Genomic DNA, 22,442 nt, shown 5'->3' on the forward strand with positions numbered 1-22,442 from the left:
TTTGATATACAGGGTGAAGCGAAATTTGCATACTTGGGCTTCAAAGCACAACTCCGCACATGGCATTGATAAAAAAATGTCTTCAACAAAATTTCGTCTGGTGAGCACATCCTGCAGAAAAAGGATGTAAAAGAGTGGCAATCTGGCAATACTGTAAGCACATGTATGGTAACTACCTCTGTCAGCACATATTAGTTGTGCTGTACTTTTAGTGCAGTGGATAGAGTTTTGGGTTAGCTTGCAGGAGGTTGATGGTTCGTCCCTGGGTTGAGGGATATGTTTTTTATTTGATAAATGTTGTCCAGGTGGTATGGTATCTGGCATCTTAATCATCAACAGTGACTGTAGCGGGTCCTCTAGAAAACATTTGCACTGCCATACTGCAGTCATAGAAATGGAAGATTGGTCAGCTTTGAAAGAAGCCCATTCCACTTCGTGTGTGTGAATTTATTCACACCACTTCATTTACTAGGTGCAAAACTTTTTTTTCTTTATACCCTCCTCCAGTGGTCCCATAGATTAGTACCAACTATTATTCTTGCCTCGTTCAGGTCCATTACATTTTGTTAGGGTCTTATGTTACCAGTAGGATTAGCAACGTGCTTTGCTAATAATGTCCAAACTCTGTTCCTATTTGTATGTGTTATCACCATGGTCCCACTAATTATGCCTATCAGCATTGAGTATGGTAACTGCATGCTGTTTAGTACGTATCTCAATGCATTATTATTATTATTATTATTATTATTATTATTATTATTATTCTATTGATGGGATTATGGAAACATCACATCTATTACCGTTAGGGAAACAGTGTACTTCGAAACTGAATATTTTGCAATTCGCGGTGTCAGGGTTAATCATGCAGAACAGTATCTGTCAGAGGGGTAATGCACGTTAGGAGGACCAGCGCGCAGGCCTCACAGTGTGTTTATACTATGTGTACTGTCCAGCAAATAGGAACTAGTTGCGAGTGGAGTAATGCTCCCAATGCAGACTCCAATGTACATGCCTACACGTATCAAATTTTCTGATTGTAAACCTCTAAAGCAGTGTGGCAGATGTCTGACATACACAAACAATATGGGGATATGCTCCTGGTCATTGGTGCATCTGATAACCGGGTTGCTGTTGCCGTTCATGGATATGCTGCTCGAAAACCTCATTGACGCCATCCAGATAAAAATGTGCTTCGTCATCTGGAGCTGTGCCTTCAGGAGTCAGGTTCTCTCCTTCCACCACTGTGTGACAATGGTCATCCACGGACTCACCGTACTCCAGCTACTGAGGAAGCTATTCTGGAGGTCATACACCAAGAACCTCAGCAAAGTACACATAGTGTAGCAAGGTAGCTGTGTGTCTTGCAACCCATGGTCGTTAATGTGCTGCATGAGCATGGGCTGCACGCCTATCATTATGGTTTCATGCAACACCTACATCCTGCAGATCGCCATCAGCAGATGCAATTCGTGAATGGTTCCAACAACAAAAGAATGCCAATGATGACTCCTTGAACACCGTAGTATAGTCAGATAAAGTAGCATTCACTCGTGAGGGTGTCTTCAATATGCACAATGCCCACCATTGGCATGAGGGTAACCCGCATGTCACCCGTGATCGTAGATATCAAATTTGCTTTGGTTTCAATATCTGGGCTGAAATATTGGACGACAGATGTTTGTGCCCCTACATGTTGCCTGACCAGTTGACTGCATGGAAGTGTCGTGCATTCCTCTCAAACTGTGCCTGATCCACTGGAAGGTGTTCCAGTACATGTTCAGCAGATGATATGGTTCCAACATAATGGTGCTCCTTCACACTCTGGAATTAATGTGCGACATTATATGGACAGAACATTTTCAGGGAAATGGCTCAGACATACAGGTCCAGTTGTATGGCCATCCTGTTCATGTGACCTAAATCCCATGGGTTTCTTCCTGTGGGAGCACATGCACGCTACTCTCCCAAAAAATGTGGAAGAACTGGTAGCGTGTTTTCATGCTGCTCTTGTTACTGTGACTGCAGCTTTGCTGCAAAGGGTCCAGAGCTGTATTATCTGGTGGGTTGCGCAATGTTTAGACATGCAGGGAGGGCACTTTGAGCATCTGTTGTTCTGAGGACAATGTATTATGTTGTGAAGGTCATGAAGTCATTCATATGGACATTATTATTGTAACTGGTTACTAATGTGCAACATTGGAGCATTAATCTTACATGTAGTATAAATAACAAATAGATGTTGTGTTATTGTATTGTGCTATTATCTTTAGCATCTCGAAATTGATATTGTTTATGTAGTTATTCTGTCCTGTGACCTAAGAAACGATGTATATTATGGTATGAAATGTATGTCAGAATGAAATTAGCAAATAAAAAAAATGTGCCCCAACCCAGGATCGAACCCTCGACCTTCTGCATGCCAACCTAAAACTCTATCCCCTCCACCAACTGTAAAGCACAACTAATATGTGCTGAAAGAGGTAGTTACCATATATGTGCTTATAGTGTTGCCAGAATGCCACTCTCTTTAACGTCCTTTTTCTGCTGGATGCACTTGCTGGACAAAATTTTGTGACAGACATTTTTTTATTTGCTCACATGTGAGGAGTCGCACTGTGAAGCCCGAGTGTGCGAATTTCGCTACACACTGTATATTAAAATTCACCATTGACTCCATATTCAATCACCAGTGGGACTAAAATGTCAATATGATGAAAATGTATGGAGTGTTGTTAAGAAGAACAGTGTTGCCATGTACTATGGAAAAGTTCTTTTCTGGGCATGTGTTAACATAGTTTACTTGCTCCTAGACATGTCAGAGGTAATCTTATGAAAGTTGTTAATGTAATTGTAATACACAGTATATTGTTTAGTCAACTGAGACATTTCTTAAAGCATTGTTACAAATGTCAGTGGTTGTAAATCTCTCTCTTTAAGAGGCAGTTTTATTTAACTCCAGCCTCCTCTTTCGTTTTACCAGTTGAAATTATAAGTAAAGTACTTGCCATGGATAGAATATTTTTCTGTGAAATCACTAAAGTAATATGGGTTTTCATAAAATAAAAAAATCACATTTTCAGTTAAAATAAAAATAATTTCTGTCATTTAGACTGAGAACGTGTTACTATCAATTAATATGCTCCTTGTCTTAGGGAGCACATTGTCAGCAATGTGTATTTATTTACTGTTATTATATTCTTCACTAAACTTTCCTCAGAGTAAACCGAAGCTCTAATTGTATCTTGTTTCAGTTTGTTGTCAAAAAGAGCAATTGGTTTTTGAAGCCAGAAACTACTAATTTCTTGTAGTTTCTTATTTCAGGGCCCTATTAAGATGACAAATTTCTCCAATAAATTCATTTTATTAAATTTTTCTGCTTCATTATTGTTCAGTTATCTTTTTTTCAGTTTGGCTTTTAATGCAGTCCCTCTCCATTCGTCCTTAGGATTATGTAAATTAACAAGGGGTACACATTGAACAAGGAATGTTTTGTCATACTGTTGTAGCAGGAAGACACCAGCTGCTACAGAGGACAAGTTAGTTTCACCATCATATTTTTGTGTAATGGTTATGTGACTGTACATATAGTCATTGATTTTCTGTAGTTGTTCATTGTAATAATTCAAATACGAAAACTGTGTGCAGCTGCTATTAATGACAGTATGATTTTGGGCTGTATGCTTTTTGCCAAAGAGTTTCAGGCTACATTTCTTTTCTTCCTGGATGTAGTTGTATGTAATTTACTAAACATTTGTACTACTTTAATAGGCCTACAGCAGAAGACTGAATGCAGCAGCTCTTGAGACTGTAAAAGTGTATACATTAAGGAACAAAGGACGTTTTAGTATAGAAGCAGCTGCTGAAGAGAATGCATATCAAGATATAATATTGCTGCTTGAGCTCCTCACGGGATTGCTGTCCAAGGATTACGTGGTTGATCTAGTTCCCAGTGGTAAGTAAATTTAAAATTCTGCGTAAACCTTCAACATGGTTTGCCTGATGCCTGGTTTTGATCAGATGTTATTTTCAGATGAAATAGACGAGGCACTGTTCCTTACATGGAAGACAATAAATATTTTCATTGAATGCCATATGTATTGATAATACAAATTAATTCATCTGTTTGAGAAAATAATTTAATGTAGTAAAGGAACTCAGGTGTCATAAAAATAGATTTTCATTCAAGCACATACTGTTCAGGTAATACATTCACTGAGTTATTTGCATCATTTTTGCTTCCACATTTAATCAAATGTGAATGTATACAGTTCTGTGAGAAGTGAATGTCAACAGGCTGTAGAGGCACTTGAGTAGTGGTTTTACCAAAATTATATCTGATCAGTTGAACCTGCATTTTTCTGTTGCAAAACTGAAGCAAAATTGTTTCCTTATCTAGTTGCATAAGAAGATTGAGCACAACATTTATTTCAGTTTGTTAATTTTGTTGGGTTCTATGAAGATATTGAAATATACTTGGCATTGTGCTACTTCTATAAATTTTTTTCTTAGAGCATGTTGGGAATATAATTTTTCTATGATACTTAATTTAAATGTAGTTGTAAAGTGTAACTGATACTACCTTTTTGTTTTTTAGTTTTACAGCATCCAGTGCAGTCAACAGGGCATGGATATGATGCAGCAGATATTGTACTGTTTGGATTGAACACTCTGATGCCCTTACTGAGTATAGAGTTGCTGAAGTTCCCAAAATTGTGTCTTCAGTATTTTAAGTTAATAACATTTGTGAGTGAACTGTATCCAGACAAAGTCTGTGCATTACCTGAAAATATGTTGGTTCACCTCATGGAGTCAGTAGCATTGGGTCTATCAGATCTTGGTCATGATGTTTCTGTGCTGAGCTTTGACCTTGTGGAAGGATTGGCTTCACATATATATGGTTCTCGTACCCAAGCATCAGTTGCTGGTGCCACTGTCAAGAAGTTTTTGGAGGTAAGTTCAGTAAACAAAAGTCTCATCTTTTGCTGTCACTCAATGACAGAAACTTTTTGGTTCTTCTATATTGCATGATAACAAGAACAACTGGAAAAGGTATTGTTACACGGAGAAGTTAGGTAGTCGATGGTGCTGAGGTAAATATAACTGTCAGAAATGAAGTATAACAAATATTTTGAGTAACCATTAAAAATGTTGCAGGTGTGTATTAGTTACCTGAAATAAACTTCTTAAGTACCGTTAAACATAATAGTAGTAAAAGAGGATTGCAGACTCAGAGAATATGACAGCCAAGATTCCGTAAAATACTGAACTAAACAAATGCACTCAGATATGTCTGCAATAGCATATCAGAAATAATGAGAACATTTTAAGAGAAACAGTTGAGGGTAACAACATGATGAAAAGATGAAAATGACTTGCAGTGGATAGGCATTCAATGTCAGGATGTCAGATGGCATCATTACAGCCAACAGTATCCTTAGTTTCAAATGCTGTTACCATTTATTTTACAACTTGAAAGGCAGCAATAGCAGCTTTAGTACTTTTGCTCTCTTAGAAACTAAACTAACTGTTGTAGAGGAGATTATGCTTTTTGAAATAGATTCTTTCTTTCTTTCTTTTTCCAGTGTATGTAATGAACTTAGACTTTGAAAGGATAGGTATAATCGAAACTGGTTGGTAGTTTTGGGGGCAGAAAGATATCATTCTTTCTCAAAAACTAGCATTAATTTGAAGTTACATGTGAAATGTGAAGTCCATATATTTGGAGTTTGAGAATTTAGTTAACAAGTTTTGCAACATCTGTGGATGTGACAGTAGTACAGTGTAAAACATTAATCCTAGTAGTCTTGACAATAAGTGGATGTATTGCAGATGTACCTTTTGAGTTGAGTTTATTATTCAGTTCATTTTAAGTGGTTAGGGATGCATGCTTTGAACCTGAGTCTACAGTTGTTAAGAATTTATACTTCACTTTTTCCCTTCTTATTTATGTAAAGCTAAACTCATTAGTGGCAATAATATGTGGAACATTCTGTAGTGACACACTATTAATTCACATTTTTGTCGAGAATTAATAGTAATGTTATAAAAGCAACCATTATTCCATGTAGAGTTGAAATTTGTTTGTTGTAAGGCCTCTGATATTAAAAGATAGAAAAATTTTCTTGAAACATGTTCATTAAATTTGGCATTTCTATATTGAAATAAGCAAATATCATGCATTTTGGCTAGATATTACTATTGTCACCAGTAATTATTGAAATGTATTTAAATTAGCACCTGGACATCTACACAATCTATTAATTATAATATTCTGTACACTCATTAATAAATTCTGCATCCTATAATCTTCATTGTGACTGGGTCCACAGCTATCATGAATTTTTTAAAGGCATCATAAAATCATTTAGAAAATTCTCTGTCCATTTTAAAATAATACATAATACAAAAATTATAGCAGTATGTAGTAAATACTCTATCTCCTCTAGGCTTTCATTTTCTGGTACAAAATGTGTCCAATAATATAACCATGAAATGAAAAATTTGGCTTATCCTCTCTTCACCATTGTTCTGACACCATACCACATCAACACTTTGAGTGTTTTAAAAATGTTTTAATTCTGGTTATTTTCTTGTAATACAGTAATAGTTATCGTGCAACAAATAAATTTATTTTTATTACTCATTGTCTATACCCAATCTGTTTTGAGACTCATTTTTACAATTGTGATGATAATTTCTAGACTGTTTGAATTTACCACTAAAAATTGAAGTGTGTTCACAACACTCTTCACACAACTAAGTAATTTAGGTGTAAAGGATCCCACTCACTGAATAGTAGAAGCATTGAGTCGTTGACAGACACACACAAAAGAGAAAGAAGACTTCTTGCTAGTTTTTGGAATAAATCGTACACACACACACACACACACACACACACACACACACACACACACACACACACACACAAGCCCTTACATTAAGCCGGATACACAATGCCAGGATTGCATTTCAGCAGGTGGACTAGTTTGGAGTGTGGTTGTGTCATGGGGGGGGGGGGGGGGGGATAGAGGGAGAAAGAGGTGGGAGCCAGGAAGAGAGGTTAGCTAGCAGCCCGGGGGTGGTAGCAGATTTGCTTGCTGTAAATTCAGGAGAGAGGGTGGCAGGTGCTCAGAGCTGGTGAGGTGCATGATGATGATGATGATGATGATGAGGATGATGTGATGTGGAGGTGTAGATGGGAGAGGGGGAAAGGACAGGAGAAGGAGAAACAGTTAGATAGCAGAGACTGGGGCCAGGAGAGATACGGGAACAAAGGATGTGTTGCAAGGCTAACTCCCATCTGTGTGTTTCAGAAAAGCTAGTACTGGAGAGAAGGAGCCAAATGGCATGGGTTGTAAAGCAGCCATTGAAACTGAGCTCAGTTGCATGTTGTGCCACTGGGTGGTCAACTTTGTTCTTGACCACAGTTTGGCAGTGAGCATTCATTCTAGTGGAAACACGATTGATTGTCACACCGATATAAAAGGCTGTGCAGTTATTGCAGCAGAGTTGGTGTATGACATGGCTGCTTTCACAGGTTGCCCTCCCGGTGATGGGATAGGATAAACCTGATACAGGACTGGAAGGGGAAGTGCTGGGTGGGTGGATTGGGCAGGTCTTTCATATGGGTCTTCCACAGTGGTATAATCCCTGTGGGAAGGGGTTGGAATTGGGAGTGGCATGGGGATGGACAAGGATGTTGTGGAGGTTGCGTAGGTGACAGAATGTCACTTTAGGAGAGGTGAGAAGGATCTTTGGTAGGATGTCCATAATTTCTATGCATGATGTTAGATAATGAAAGCCATCACAAAGGATGTGGTTCAGTCGCTTCAGCCAGTGGTGATATTGGGTGATTTTATTTGGGGTGGGGAGGTGCCTCCTTTGTAGCTGATTCTTGGGGGGTGGTGGGAAGATTAAGGGTGTGTGAGGATACAACACAGGAAAGCTGTCAGTGGACTAGGTTTGTGGGGTAGTATCTGTCTGTGAAGGACAAAGGGTGATAACTGTTAGAATGTGGGCAATATTTGTAGTTAATGGGCTTAATATGGACAGAGGTGCAGATGGAAGTATAATAGAGATGGAGATCAACATCCAGGAAGGTGGAATGTTCATTTTAAGAGGACCTTGTGAAGTTGATGTGTGAGAAGGTGTTGTGGTTGTGGAGGAATATGGATAGATTGTTTGTTTTTATACCTTCCCCACAAAGGAGAAATAGTTGTGTGTGCAGATATGGTTTGTAAGGTAATATGTATGAGGAATGAGAAATGGATTTGGAGTCTGAAGATGTGTAGTGTTTTATAGCTGCAAGGCCATGGGCATATAGGATGTTGGCGTATAGGGAGGTGGCAGCAACAGTGACAAGGAGGGATCCAGGCGGTAAAGGGAGGGTGAAGAGTGTGAAGGAAGTGGCTAGCATTTTTGAAAGGCTATGCTTCTGGCAATTGATTGAAGGTGTTGGTCAACAAGAGTGGAAATTCTTGCAGTAGGGGAATAACAACAAGGTACAATGGTGTGTCCAGGATTGTTGGGTTTGTGGATTTTGGGGAGCACATAGAAGGTGGGTTTGGGGGGGGGGGGGGGGTGTTGTTGGGGTGAGGATGGAGATTGACTCAAGGGAATGGTTCTGCGATGGGTCTAATTTCAATAGGGATTGGAGCTTATGTTGGTCTTCTGGTATGGGATCACTATGGTAGAGTTTGTCACTGGAGGAGTCAGGTAGTTGGTGGAAGCCTTCTGTCAAATAGTCACTGAAATTCATTATGACAGTGGTATAGCTTTTGTCTGCTGGGAGGGTGACTGGGTTGGCTTTGGTTAATCTTGCCCCTTTTTGTTCAGAACACGATCCAAATTGTTAAGTGCCTACATGACTATCCCCTGGTCTCCTACGAGGAATTCCTTACCTACAACTTGGCTTCACCAGCCTTCTCCAGGTCACTTCCTAAGGACCTCTCAACAGAAGAAATGGCAGCCATACAAATCTCAAAGCAGATCCTGACCTAATCATCATTTCCTGTGCAATATCCTCACACACACACACACACACACACACACACACACACACACACACACACACACACACACCCTCCCACCAGTCTCAAGAATCAGCTATAAAGGAATGTGGCCCCTCCACCCTCACCGTCCAGTATCACCCTGGACTGTAGCAACTGAACCATATCCCTTACCAGGGCTCCATCCCCCCCCCCCCCCCTGCCCTCCCCAATATCACCCTGGACTGTAGCCCTTGCCAGGGCTTTGATTACACTAGTCAGCAAATTTAAACTTTTTTCTGCATCTGGTTTGTAAATGGGTGGATTTACCTAATTTTGGAGTGCTGAATTCATTGGTAAAATCAGTTTTTCTCTATCACATTATATTTCCGAGATACACAACAGAATCAGAAACAGTACTGGAAAGCTGTGACAGAATTAAAACAAACAAGAAATATGTGTTCAAAACTTTAGAATGCAATACTACTGAATATGTGTATATGCAGATGATCTAAACATATTTTCAACTGTCATCTTTTTTGGTGTTAAAAATTTGACAACAGTTCTCTTCTTTTGTTTGCCATTTCATCACTCTCCGTAACAAGACCCCCACAGTAGTAACTTATCAAAGGGTTCCAGTGACCTTGATAACGGTGTTTCATTGTATGGATGTTTTTGTAGAAGAGTGTAAAACTGTTCACAGTGCTCATAGCTTATGGCTACAAAATTTTACTGAAAGGAATCGAGGTGGGGATGTAAAAAGTGAATTTTAAGCGACATTATACATTGTTGTAACTTTCTAACAGATAATTGATAATGAAAACATAGTTATCATCTCTTCTATTGCCCAAAAAGCCCTTTAAAACTGCTTTGAAGGAGGACCAAGCAGCTACTTCAATATTTGTGAGTTTGATTTGAAATGCTTAATCTTTCATCAATTTTCTTATTTGTGTCCCAAGAAATGCACCTTCTTTCAGCTTTCTTTCACTCAATTTACGAAACTTTTCTTTCACATGATTGAAGATCCAACAATAAAAAAAACCTTAAAAACACATAAATCTTTATGTCCTGTAACATTTTGGAAGGTAGATTTGGACTCCACACACCAAAATAGATACTAATTAATAAATCACATCCCAGATGCAAAGTGGCTATTGAATAGTGTTACGTACATCTACAAGCCACCATACAGTGTGTGGCAGAGGGTACCCTGTTCCACTTACAAATAGAGCGAGAGAAAAATGACTTCTATATGCCTCTGTATGAGCCCTAATTTCTCTTATCTTCATGGCCCTTCTCCAAAATGTACGTTGGCAGCAATAGAATCGTTATGCAGTCAGCATTAAATGCAGGTTTCCAGAATTTTCTCAATAGTGTTCCTCAAAAAGAAGGTTGCCTTCTCTAGGGATTTCCATTTGAGTTCACAAAGCACCTCCATAATACTTGCACATTGTTTGAATCTATCGGTAACAAATCTAGCCCGTGAATTGCTTCGATATCTAACATCATGCCTGGAAATGAAGGACAACCTACCCAAGATCCTTCCTGCCCCTCCTAAAATGGTATTCCTTCTCGTGCCCAAACTACACAATATACTGGTCCATCCATATGCCACTCCTACTCCCAACCCTTGCCACAGGAGTCATATCGCTGTTTAAGATCCAAGTGCAAGACCCGCCCAATACACTCACCCAGCATTTCTTATTCCAGGACCACTTGTATGTGTACGTACATGCTCTGGCTCATCAGAGGATTTATTCCCAAAGCTAGTATTCTTTCTCTTTTGTGTGTGCCTGTTGACAACCCAATGCTTCTGCTTATTCAGTGAGTGGCCTCCTTCAATCCTAAATTATTTGCATTCTGCCAGAACTTTCCTTACTATACTCATTCAGCCAACTATTTTCATAAGTAGTTTTGTTTAATTTGATCATGTGTTTAATAACTTTATTGTTTGGATACACAGAAAGTTTTCTTTCATAATTGTAACTGAAGTGTGTAGTAGTTCTGTTTGTTAGGTATGGGATTCTGAGGATGTTGATTTTTTGTATGTGAAATGCCAGTTGATGGCTGTTAACATTAGCCCTTTTGCTGCTACAGGCACACTCTGTGCATTCGGCGCTGAGCATGGCTTTTTTGTGGCTATACTGCTTGCCAAATGCAGTTACTTATGCTGAAAGATGGTGTTCCAGTACTTATCATCCAATTTTAAAAAAAGAATCTGTGATGAAAAAATTTGATATTTGCACATCTTACAGTCTGATAGCTTTTCTCGATAAAGGACTCAGTTTATTTTCCTTGTACCTCGTAGTTACTGCACTGAATCAAATTAAGCAAACCATTGCATGAAATCTTAAAGAGTTTTCAGAGCTTAAAATGCATTGCGCAAACTTTGTGTATGGTTTATTTTAGCTGATACATTTCTGTGTATGAAATGTAGATAAGTTAAAAAAATTTTGTTTAAAATTGAGAGCAGAACAATACCTCATTTCATTGTTGACCTATGGTTTTTATATCCAGCGGGACGGTCACACCAGATGTGCCCATTTTTGTACCTGCACTTTGGGAACTGTGGTCAAAGCAGTTGTCACATTTCATAGGCCCTAAACTGTTCAAGATATTGAAGTGATGTCCTTTTGCAAATGATAGCATGCAAAAGACACATGTTTTATAATAAATACTCAAAACTTTTTTATTCGCCAAGATTTGGTAGTACTCGTCCACAGCAGTGAGAGGTCAGTGGAATGGGATGTGTAAACATGTCAGTAGTGCTCCAGGAAACCTGGGGGCTGTGTTTAAACATTTCTCCAGCATCCAAGGAGCAGCAAAGTATGATGAGTTAACTCATCCACAGAAGTTAAATGGTTAAACAAGCATATTATTTTGAAGAATCATAATTGTTCTCAGTTTTGATATTGTTATTTCTTTTTACAGTTCATAATGAAAATGATTCTCACTCGTCAAGTAAATTCAGATGCCATGACAAATGCTGGGTCAGCACTTTACGCACTTATATGCTGTTACCAGGTGAGCTATAAAATGTTCAGCTAGTATTACTCTACTAATGTATATTCTCTCTCTAAAATTCATGCACAGTTAGAATTTTTTGCCAAGTAAACATGTATTATATTAGTATTACTTTCATTTGTGTGGTATTGGATGCAGATTGTTTCACATTTTAATAATGTTCTTTTTTATATGAACAGGAAATGGACATCATATTGTTTAATACACCAAATAAATCAGTGTAGTTATTTCAGCCTTACTTTATTTTTTCATGTCCAGAGATCGAAGTTTTTCATATCAAAATTAGGCTACATCCAATACTTTCTTGTCATAATTTATCGAGGGTACATTTACTGGCAAAGTTAGGGCAGGTCAGAAGATATTCCGTATTCCAGTATTTGCGACAATCACATCTGTAGTCATATTCATCTGTGTAGGGGTTTCATAAAGTTAGTTGCATACAGTGTTCCACAATCAGACCGTTGCACAACAAGAGTGACACTGTAATAACACGGTTCACGTTTTCCGTCGCACTTCACATAGCGTGGACTGGGAACTGTGTCCTAGGCATGCCCGATGTGAACTGACTGGTCACGGCCCGTGCTGCCTGAGTTGTTGTTGTTCCGCCGGCAGAGGTCGCGGCTGAATTCTCGCATGCCCACTGGTGGACGGGACTCTATTTGCGGCAACTACCATCGCCGTGCCGATGTGTGCCTCCCGCGATCTTTCTGGTGACTACTGCACTCCTCCTCCTTCTGGAGGTGAAGCCACTGCAATCCACTGGGTCGGAAGGTGGAACGTCATGCAGGAGTGATGACCTCCATGTCCATCGGAAGGCTGGAGTTGAGGGGATCTGCCAACCCTCAAGCCGGAACCTTCCAATATGGCTGGAAGTGACCCACACGAAGAGGCCCCCGTAGTCCCACCACCGGAGCCCAGGACAGAACGAGAGACAAGCCGTCGAACTCCGGATCCTGGTCCACCTCGAGAGGGGCAAGACCCGGTGGCGGGGACGACGGGGGAGGTACGACCACAGGTGAACCAGCCTCCTGAGAAACTTGGCCTGCGAGGGGGGCCGGCTCTCGCTGGGGCATCTCTAACGATGGCGATGCCGGTGCTGGAGCTGGCAAGGCTGAGAACCATCACAGTGCGGCGGAGTCACCGGGGGGAGGGGCAGTAGCATCCCCTCAGAAACCAACAGGGGCGCCGGCAATGGGGAAGCCAGTGCCCGAGGGGACAGAGGGTGGGTGCCCAAATGTGGATGTAGCTGATTTTGGTGACGACGTACCTCCCGGTTCCCCGCCTGCAAGGTATAGAGCCGGCATCCATTTCGGCGCAGGACCACCGTCAGTATCCATCGTGGATTGCGACCAAACTGACGTGCCCAGACCGACATACCCGGTGGAAAGCCGGGTACTCCATTTGGTGTGGTCCGGTATGCCGCGAGGAAAAACGTCAACGCCTCCTCCGCAGGAAATTCATGCACATACTTTTTCATCTGTGTCTTAAATGTGCGCACCATGCGCTCGGCTTCCCCATTTGATTGTGGATGAAAGGGGGGAGAGCAAACGTGCCGAATACCGAAGCGCCTACAAAAATCCTGGAAGGTCTGCGAAATAAACTGAAGTCCATTGTCCGAGACCAGGGTGACTGGCAGACCTTCCACAGAAAAGATTTTTGCTAGTGGCTGGATTGCAACTTCTGAGGTGGTTGAGGAGCAGCGAACCACATATGGGAATCGGGAATAAGCATCAATGACAATGAGCCAAAAGCCATTAAGAAACGGGCCCGCAAAATTGATGTGAACATGTTCCCATGCCTGGGAGATGCCTGTTGGCTCGCACACTGGGAACAGGCGGTCACCAAGTGCTCAATTTTTCTGTCAATGCTGCGAGCCAAGGTTTTAGTACGGGGAACACCCCAGTTCCCCTCATGTAATAACGTGAGGACTTCCCTTTGCAAACTTGCAGGAACAACCATGCGAGGAGCTGTATTATCGGTAGCCAGAAGGAGAACTCCTTCCAAGACGGAGAGGCGGTCTCGTAGAACAAAATAATTACGAAGAGGGTCCGAGGCCCGGCCTGGAGGTCGGGATGACCACCCCTGCTGAATGAGGCGAACTACTTGCCGTAGAACCGGGTCAGCTGCCGTTTCCCTGGCGACTCTAGAACTAGTGATCGGGAAGCCATCAACCGCTTGGCGGGATGCCACATCCAAATGAAAACACATAATCTCCTCTCGATCAAACTTAGGATCCGGGCCCACCGGTAGACAGGAGAGAGCGGCTGCATTGGCATGGTGTCCGGTAGGGCGAAAATATGTCATAATGGTACTTAGGGAGGAACAAGGCCCAGCGCTGTAGTCTGTGGGCCGCCCTATCCGGAATCTGAGAGGCGGGGCCAAATAACGATATTAACGGCTTATGGTCAGTTATTAACTGAAACTTCATACCATACAAGAAAGGGTGAAACTTGGTAACAGCGTAGACAATGGCCAAAACCTCTTTTTCCACCTGGGAGTAATGGGCCTGCGTGGGACTAAGAGTTTTAGACGCAAAAGCCAGTGGCTGCTCAGAACCATCCGCGTTGTGATGGGCCAGGACCGCCCCCACCCCATACTGCGAAGCATCTGTAGCCAGGACCAATGGCTTATGGGGGTCAAAAGTAGCCAAACAAGGCGCTGACGTGAGGAGGCCCTTCAACGAGGTGAACGCTCGCTCGCATGCAGGCAACCAATCAAAAGGAACACCCTTGAGCAGAAGGCAGTACAGGGGGCGGGCTATGGTGGAAGCCCTGGGAATGAACCGGTGGTAATAGGCAATCTTGCCTAAAAAAGCTTGTAACTCTTTCAGCGAAGTGGGCTGCGGAAGGTCAACGATACCTTGGACCAAACTTCCTAGCGGCTAGACGCCGTGCCGAGAGATGGTGTAGCCCACATACTCAGTGGACGGTTGGAAGAAGTTTGACTTACGCAGGTTGCAATGCAAGCCCACGGACCTGAATTTGAGAAAGAGGGTGCGAAGGTTGTGCAAGTGTTCCTTCGTGCTGCGGCCTGTGACAATTATGTCGTCCAGGTAATTAATACAATGATGGATTGTCGACGTGACGTGCTCAAGATAACGCTGGAATACTGCCAGGGCACTGGATATTCCGAAGGCCAACTGCTAGTATTGGTAAAGGCCAAACGGGGTGTTGACGACCGCCAGCCGTTTGGAGTCCTCATCAAGTGGTATCTGATGATAAGCCTCCGAAAGATCGATTTTCAAAAAATATTGGCCTCCCGCCACAGCGGAGAACAATTCATCAGCACGAGGCAAAGGATAGGTGTCCACCACCAATTGGGAATTAATGGTGGCCTTGAAATCGCCACAAAGACGTAATTTTCCCGAGGGTTTCCTGACAATAACGATGGGCGAAGCTCTCTCACTAGAAGAAATGGGAAGAACGACCCCTAGGGCTGTCAGCCGGTCTAGCTCTTCTTTTACCTGAGTGCGGAGAGCCAAGGGGATCTGCCCCGCGCGTAGAAAACGCGGGCGAGCCGACGCCTTCAACGTTAAGTGAGCTTCAAAGTCTGAAACACGCCCCAGGCCCTCCTCAAAGATATCCGGAAAGTCAGAGATCAAAGATTCCAATGATTGATAGGGAACGTCTTTGGAGACCAACTGTACGGTGTCAGCGATAGAAAAACCGAAAGCTTGAAAGGCATCCAAGCCAAAAAGGTTAGCGGAGCTTGCATCACTGACAACAATGAAAGTAATAGGCCAAGTGACTGATTTGTAACTCATGTCGATAGTGAATTGACCCAGTAGGGGAATGAACTTTTTACCATAACCGATGCCGGTAAACTGGCGCCAACGGGGGTGACCCAAGGTCAGAATAAGTTTGTGCATTCAACAAAGAAACTGCCGCGCCCGTATCTACGTGCAGTTGTAATCGGCGCGACCGAACGGACACCTCGATAAAGAGTTTGTGTGCCGATGCGTCAGGAGCCTGGCCCGATGAAACTTCCTGAATGTCAACGTCCATGTCCGCTGTACCTACTTCCTTCGACTCTTTCGTGGCTGAGCGGCAAACTTTAGCAATGTGTCCTTTTTTATTACATTTGCGACAAACGGCCCAACGCTGGGGGTACTCTGACCGATCATGATGTGTATAGCACGACACACAGGACGGTAACAGGGGCCGGCGGCCGGAACTCTGTTTACGCGCCGTGCGGGAGCGGCCGTAACGGCCGAATTGTACCACTCGCACGTCATCCAGCCCAGACACAGTGGACGCGGACGTGCCGCCCTGAACTGCCACGACGTCGCGCCACGCTTCCAACTGTTGGCCTGCGATGTGAGAGTTCATACGATTGAGTAATGGACAGGATGTCCTGAAGGGAAGGGTCTTCTAACTGCAGGGCCCGTTGCTGGACCTCCCTATCAGGGGCCGAACGAACAATGACGTCGCACACCATAAAGTGGGCATATGACTCTCACGACTGCTCCGTGACAAAATGACACTTGCGGCTAAGATCGTGCAGGGTAGCGGCCCACGCCCGGTAAGGCTGATGGGGCTGCTTCTTGCATTGATAGAACTGAACTCTAGCCGCCACAACATGCGTGCGGCGGCAATGATATGAAGACAGCAATGAACACAATGCGTCAAAAGACAAGGACGAGGGTTCCTGCAACGGTGCTAGCTGCCGCAAAACTTGATACAGCGAGGGAGATATCCAAGACAAGAAAAGAACACGTCATACCCTGCATCGGCAACATGAAACACCTGGAAATGCTGCCGAAGGCGATGTTCATATGCATCCCAATCCTCTGCCATCTCGTCATACGGGGGAAAGGGAGGAGGGAACGGCGCTGGAGCAGACTGCGTGGAGAACAACGCTGGAAGCACTTGTTTCATGGTGGTCATGAGCTCCGTCTGCTGCTCAACCAAAACGCGCACTAAATCCTCCATGCCGTGGATAAGCTGCAAAACCGGAACGACAATGCAACACGTGAAAGAATGACCCTACTCGTCGCCAATTGTGTAGTAACACGGTTCACGTTTTCCGTCACACTTCACATAGCGTAGACCGGGAACTGTGTCCTAGGCATGCCCGATGTAAATTGACTGGTCACGGCCTGTGCTGCCTGAGTTGTTGTTGTTGTTGTTGTTGTTGTTGTTGTTCCGCCAGCAGAGGTCGCGGCCGAATTCTCGCGTGCCCTCTAGTGGATGGGACTCTTACTTGCGGCAACTACCGTCCGTGACGCGCCGTGCCGATGTGCGCCTCCCGCGATCTTTCTGGTGGCTACTGCAGACACATTGTCAGAAGTGAGTACATGTTCTGGGTACCTGCAGACACAGTTCTGCTGCATTTCAGATAATAAGTGCACAACACTGTCTGACTGAAATAGCACAGCAACCAGAAACATGTTCCAAGGTTGAAGTATGTGGGGCAGAAGGATTCTTGTGGAAAATATGTGTAAATTGCATTGTGACAGTATATGGACCAAATGGAATGTCACATCCAGGTGTAGAGGAATGGTAGCAACAATTTGGCTAAGGCTGAACAGATTCCCGAAGAAGTTCAGTTCTTGCACCATGCGATTTCCAGTGATGAAGATGTTCACACAGTGATTCTTGAATGGTTCTATGGCCAAGGACTGGAGTTCTGTTGTCATTGAATTGAACAATTGGTTAAACATTCAGACCGTTGTTGACAGAGACCTGATGAAAAATAGTGTCATGAATCTCTGTCACTATGAAGTGCAGTGCGGCACAACAAAAGTTACTTGGCCTGCCATAACATGGTGTAACTTAATCTTTAGTCCACTTCTATAAGGCCCCACCTGATCAGGCAGAGTCCAACTTTCAGTTCCATACAGCAGTGTATTCGATGCAAATGAGTTTTTTGACATCTGTATTCATATGTTTGCTGTTTAAAATGTTTTTCTTAGTCCTAAATGCCTGTTTTGTCAATGCAGTCTCTCTCTTCACTTCCATTAAGTATCTATAGTTCTCTGTGATTATGCTACTGAAATAACAATATTGTTTCACCTGATCAGTTCTGACATCGTCAATTTTTATGCTAGTTTTTATTTCTCCCATATTTTTTTCCATTCTGCCATTACGTTTGTTTTCCATTTCCATTGTTAAAGAGTGTCTTATAGGACTTGCAACATTCTATCCATATCTTTCTCAGAGGCTGCAACTATCACAATGTCATCAGCAAATCTAATAGAGTGTATCCTTTCGCCATTGGCTTTATTCCCTTTGTCTTCTCCTTCATGCTTTGAATAGCTTCCTCAATGAACACGTTAATAAATATAGGGATAGGGGACATTCTTGTCTAGCTCCTTTTGTACTTGTGGCCTGTTTCTCTATCTTACCGATGTTTATTTTTGTGCTTTGATTCTGATAGTTGATTAACCATTCTTCTTTCTTCCAGTCAATCCTATTTCTTTGATAGTTCTAAAGAGTAGTTCCCAGTCACATCGTCAAAAGCTTTTTCTAAATCAACAGAGATAAGAAAAGTTATTGTATTCATATCCATCCTTCTCTCTAATAGTATGTGCAAGGCCAGACTTGCTTCTCTTGTTCCTCTGCCTTATCTAATTCAAAACTGGTCTTTTCCAATATACGACTACTTATCTATATCTCCCTTTATCCTGCTTTTAACTATATTAGTGAGTATTTTAGAGGCATGGGATAATATTGAGTGTGTTTTATAATTGGTGCAGTCAGTTGCCTTTCTTGTTTTAGGTATGCTAATGGTTCTGCATTGTGTGAAGCCTTTTGGCATGATCCATATTTTGCATCTGTCATTTATTACTCTTCATAATTGGTCTTCCATGTTATTACCTAAATTTTTCAGCAATTCTGCAGGATGTCATCAACACCAGTCGCTTTTCCTTCTTTGAGGTTCCAAAGGGTGTTTTCAAATTAATTTCTTATGATTTGAGGACCTTGCACTTCTCTTTCACATTCATTGATATGTTCAGTTAGATTATGTTCATTCTTGAAGTCTTTATCATCGTACAGTTCTAGGTATTAATTCCAATGACGACATATCTCATCAGCATGTGTCAGTGATATTCCCTCTTTATTTTTTACTACTACAGATTTTGTCCTGTACTGAAGGACTCTGATTTTTGTATAAATGTGGTCCTGTTTTCCCTTTTTGTGATCTTCTTCTATCTCTTCAGCAAGGCTATTTGTCTGTTTCAGTTTTTCTTGTCTGCATTTGGTTATGATGTAATTTTTAATTCTTTTGTATTCATCTACATTATTTTCATTCCTGAGCTGATTCCTTTTCTGGATTAGATCTATAGTATTTCTTCTGTCATCCAATATTTTTTATGTTCTAGTTTCCTTTTTCCTGAAATCTCATTTGTTACTCCAGTTGTCCCTATCTTGATATTATTATTCCACTGGTCTACCACCTCAAAACTCTTTCCTTCGCCTGTGATTGCCACGTCATTGGCATACAGGAAGTGGATTATCAAATTTGGTGGTGCTTTGTCATTGGTGTATACTATGAAAGTTGAAAGTGGGGGGAAGGGCAACAAAACACTATCCTGGATGAGCCCAGTTTTCAGACGTTGCCGTCACCTCTTCCTGCCCTATAGAATGACATACAACATTCTGTTTTGGAGCAGTGATTTTTATAATGTGGTAATTTTGTATTTGTTGTACAGTTTTGTCGTGGTCAGTGTGTGTTCATTGTGTTGTATGCATAACTTAGGTCAACCAGAGCTAGTCCTGTTACTTGTTCATTTTGATGTCCTTCCTCTAAATGTTCAGTGATGGACAAGATTTTTCTGGTGAATGATTCTCCTGATCTGGTGATGGTTGGAGGGGTGAGCTTTGGGTTCACTGTGCAGTTAAATATCACTCGTTCTTACAATTTGTGTAGGTTTCATAAGAGTGATATTGAGCACGAGTTTTTTTAAGGCAAGAGGCACAACAAAGTTATTTGATTCTTGGTGTGGGCATCTATTGATTTTTGGACTTCAGACATCTTTTACTGGATTTCCCATTGGTTGTTACTTTGGATTGTTATTTGGCAACCTTGGGGTTGCAGTTAAGTTTATTAAGTTGCAGGTCATTTTGCTGCTCTGCGTCATGTCCATCCCTACTTTGGTTTTTCCTCACTCAGCATTTCCATTAGTGTAGTTCTGCATGAGACTGTCTCTGTAGTAGATTGAGTTTCTTTACTTCTGCATCAAAATCTTTAGCATGTTGTATCCATTTGGCCTTTTTAAAATGGAACATTCTCTGAAATGTTTTTGTTGTTCTAACTGGATCGTATGTCTGGATTTCAGTTGGACTGTGTTTACTTTTAGAGATAGGGTTTTATGTGGTTCCCAAGCACTGGTTGTGCCTGTTTGTACTGGTGAAACAGTTAAAAAGATTGTAACCATGCTGCCATATTTTCCTTTTAAAGGTGCAAGGTAATTTTGGATTGTATGATAGTAATAAGTTATTTATTTTAGCCCGTTGCTCCAGTATATGGTCATTGTCATCTGTTTCCTTACAGCCCCCATATGGTGTTGTGTCTATGAAAATATTCTATTATGAGCTGTTTTCTGGTTACAGAAGTTTTTCTGTAATGTCAGGCTGATCTTTTCTCCAGGGAGTTGATATATAGATGTCACACTGAAAGTGCAGCATTTGTTTGTTAGTAACTCGATGTTATTGCATTTGGTCCTGTCTGTTGAAGTTACGGCCCTGTCAGGTTTTATGAAGATTGTTGTGCCATATTTAGGGTGTGGAGATTCTAAGGCTAAGCACATTCTCTCTCCTTCTGGTCTTATTTCTCCTTCGTCTTGAATGCACAGTATGTCCCATTTGCATTTGCAGCAAAGTTATGACAGTATTTGTTGTTTATTTTTAGTCATTCTCTCAACACATTTATGCTTGCAGTGGTCAAGGTTGACTCCAACAAGCATAATTTCTTTTTCTCGTTTCACTTCGATTTATAGTTGTAAAAGAATTGGATGCTGTTCTTTTTTTTAATCATGTTTCCAGAGGACACCGGCATTTTCTGTTTGTGGATAGTGCACACATGGCGGCTCCTCCTTTGTTCCCCATTATTTCAACTGAAAAATCAGATTGTAGCGCCCCCTGTAGTAATTTTGATTTGATAATTAGCAGTTCTGTACCAGTTCTGAACTCTCATTAGTGATCACCCCTTTTCCTTTCAGTTGCCTCCCCACCATTCTTTTTTTCCTCTTCCATATGAATAGTACATTTTGTTCCTTTTCTTGTCTACTTTGATGTCTTTTATATTGGGTTTAAATTCATTTTTCATTCCTAGACGTCATCATTTCACATGTATTTACATGTTTACACATTCCTTTCCCACTCTAAAACAGCTGTTATCTTCATTATTTTCATTGTACCTGAGGTGTTCTGTCTTTCTTGATTGTTTCAACTATGTCCTCATTTTAATGCTAATTTTTTTTTAAAAATAAACAAGCTTTCAGAAATAGGTTTCCGACTGCCCACATTGTTGTTATTCCATTTGTTAGAAATTTTAATCATCTCTAAAAGTGTCTGATCTTTTACTGGTCATCAACAATTTTAAGTTCAATAGCAATTTTCGTTTTGGTTCATAAGTTTGTGTATTCAGCTGGTGGTGCATTTATTCAACACCTAATAGTAGACAATTAATAACAAGAAGATTGTATTAAATAAATGTGGGAATTCTTTAAAGTGAAATCACAGTGCTGTGTTTGTCACAATAATCGACACTCAAATGCAAAATACATTTTTACTGTGATACACAATTAAATGGTACTGGCTGTGAAATAATCTTCTTATCAACTATTTATAATTGCTATGTTGTTGTTGTTATGGTCTTCAGTCCTGAGACTGGTTTGATGCAGCTCTCCATGCTACTCTATCCTGTGCAAGCTTCTTCATCTCCCAGTACCTACTGCAACCTACATCCTTCTGAATCTGCTTAGTGTATTCATCTCTTGGTCTCCCCCTACGATTTTTACCCTCCACGCTGCCCTCCAATACTAAATTGGTGATCCCTTGATGCCTCAGAACATGTCCTACCAACCGATCCCTTCTTCTGGTCAAGTTGTGCCACAAACTTCTCTTCTCCCCAGTCCTATTCAATACTTCCTCATTAGTTATGTGATCTACCCATCTAATCTTCAGCATTCTTCTGTAGCACCACATTTCGAAAGCTTCTATTCTCTTCTTGTCCAAACTATTTACCGTCCATGTTTCACTTCCATACATGGCTACACTCCATACAAATACTTTCAGAAATGACTTCCTGACACTTAAATCTATACTCGATGTTAACAAATTTCTCTTCTTCAGAAACGCTTACCTTGCCATTGCCAGTCTACATTTTAGATCCATTTTAGATAATTGCTATACATATAATAAATTTTGCTGTCACTATTTCTGCACTGGCACAAGAAATGAGAATGCTGTTTGCAAAGAAACAGAA

The 22,442-nt window shown here is 41.5% G+C and overlaps 1 protein-coding gene across 2 annotated transcripts in view; it reads left to right on the top strand.

Annotated features, from left to right (window-relative positions):
* LOC126184797 (exportin-4-like) overlaps positions 1 to 22,442 on the top strand; it is a 234,772-nt gene that overhangs the window by 206,795 nt on the left and 5,535 nt on the right. For both annotated transcript variants that reach the window (XM_049927380.1, XM_049927381.1), the window contains 3 exons: positions 3,769 to 3,952; positions 4,595 to 4,950; positions 11,919 to 12,011. In XM_049927380.1, coding sequence (XP_049783337.1) covers positions 3,769 to 3,952; positions 4,595 to 4,950; positions 11,919 to 12,011 — 633 coding nt within the window. The remainder of the gene's footprint in view (positions 1 to 3,768; positions 3,953 to 4,594; positions 4,951 to 11,918; positions 12,012 to 22,442) is intronic.

The sequence above is a fragment of the Schistocerca cancellata genome, chromosome 4 (genome assembly GCF_023864275.1).
Source record: "Schistocerca cancellata isolate TAMUIC-IGC-003103 chromosome 4, iqSchCanc2.1, whole genome shotgun sequence".
Taxonomy (NCBI): Eukaryota; Metazoa; Arthropoda; class Insecta; order Orthoptera; family Acrididae; genus Schistocerca; species Schistocerca cancellata.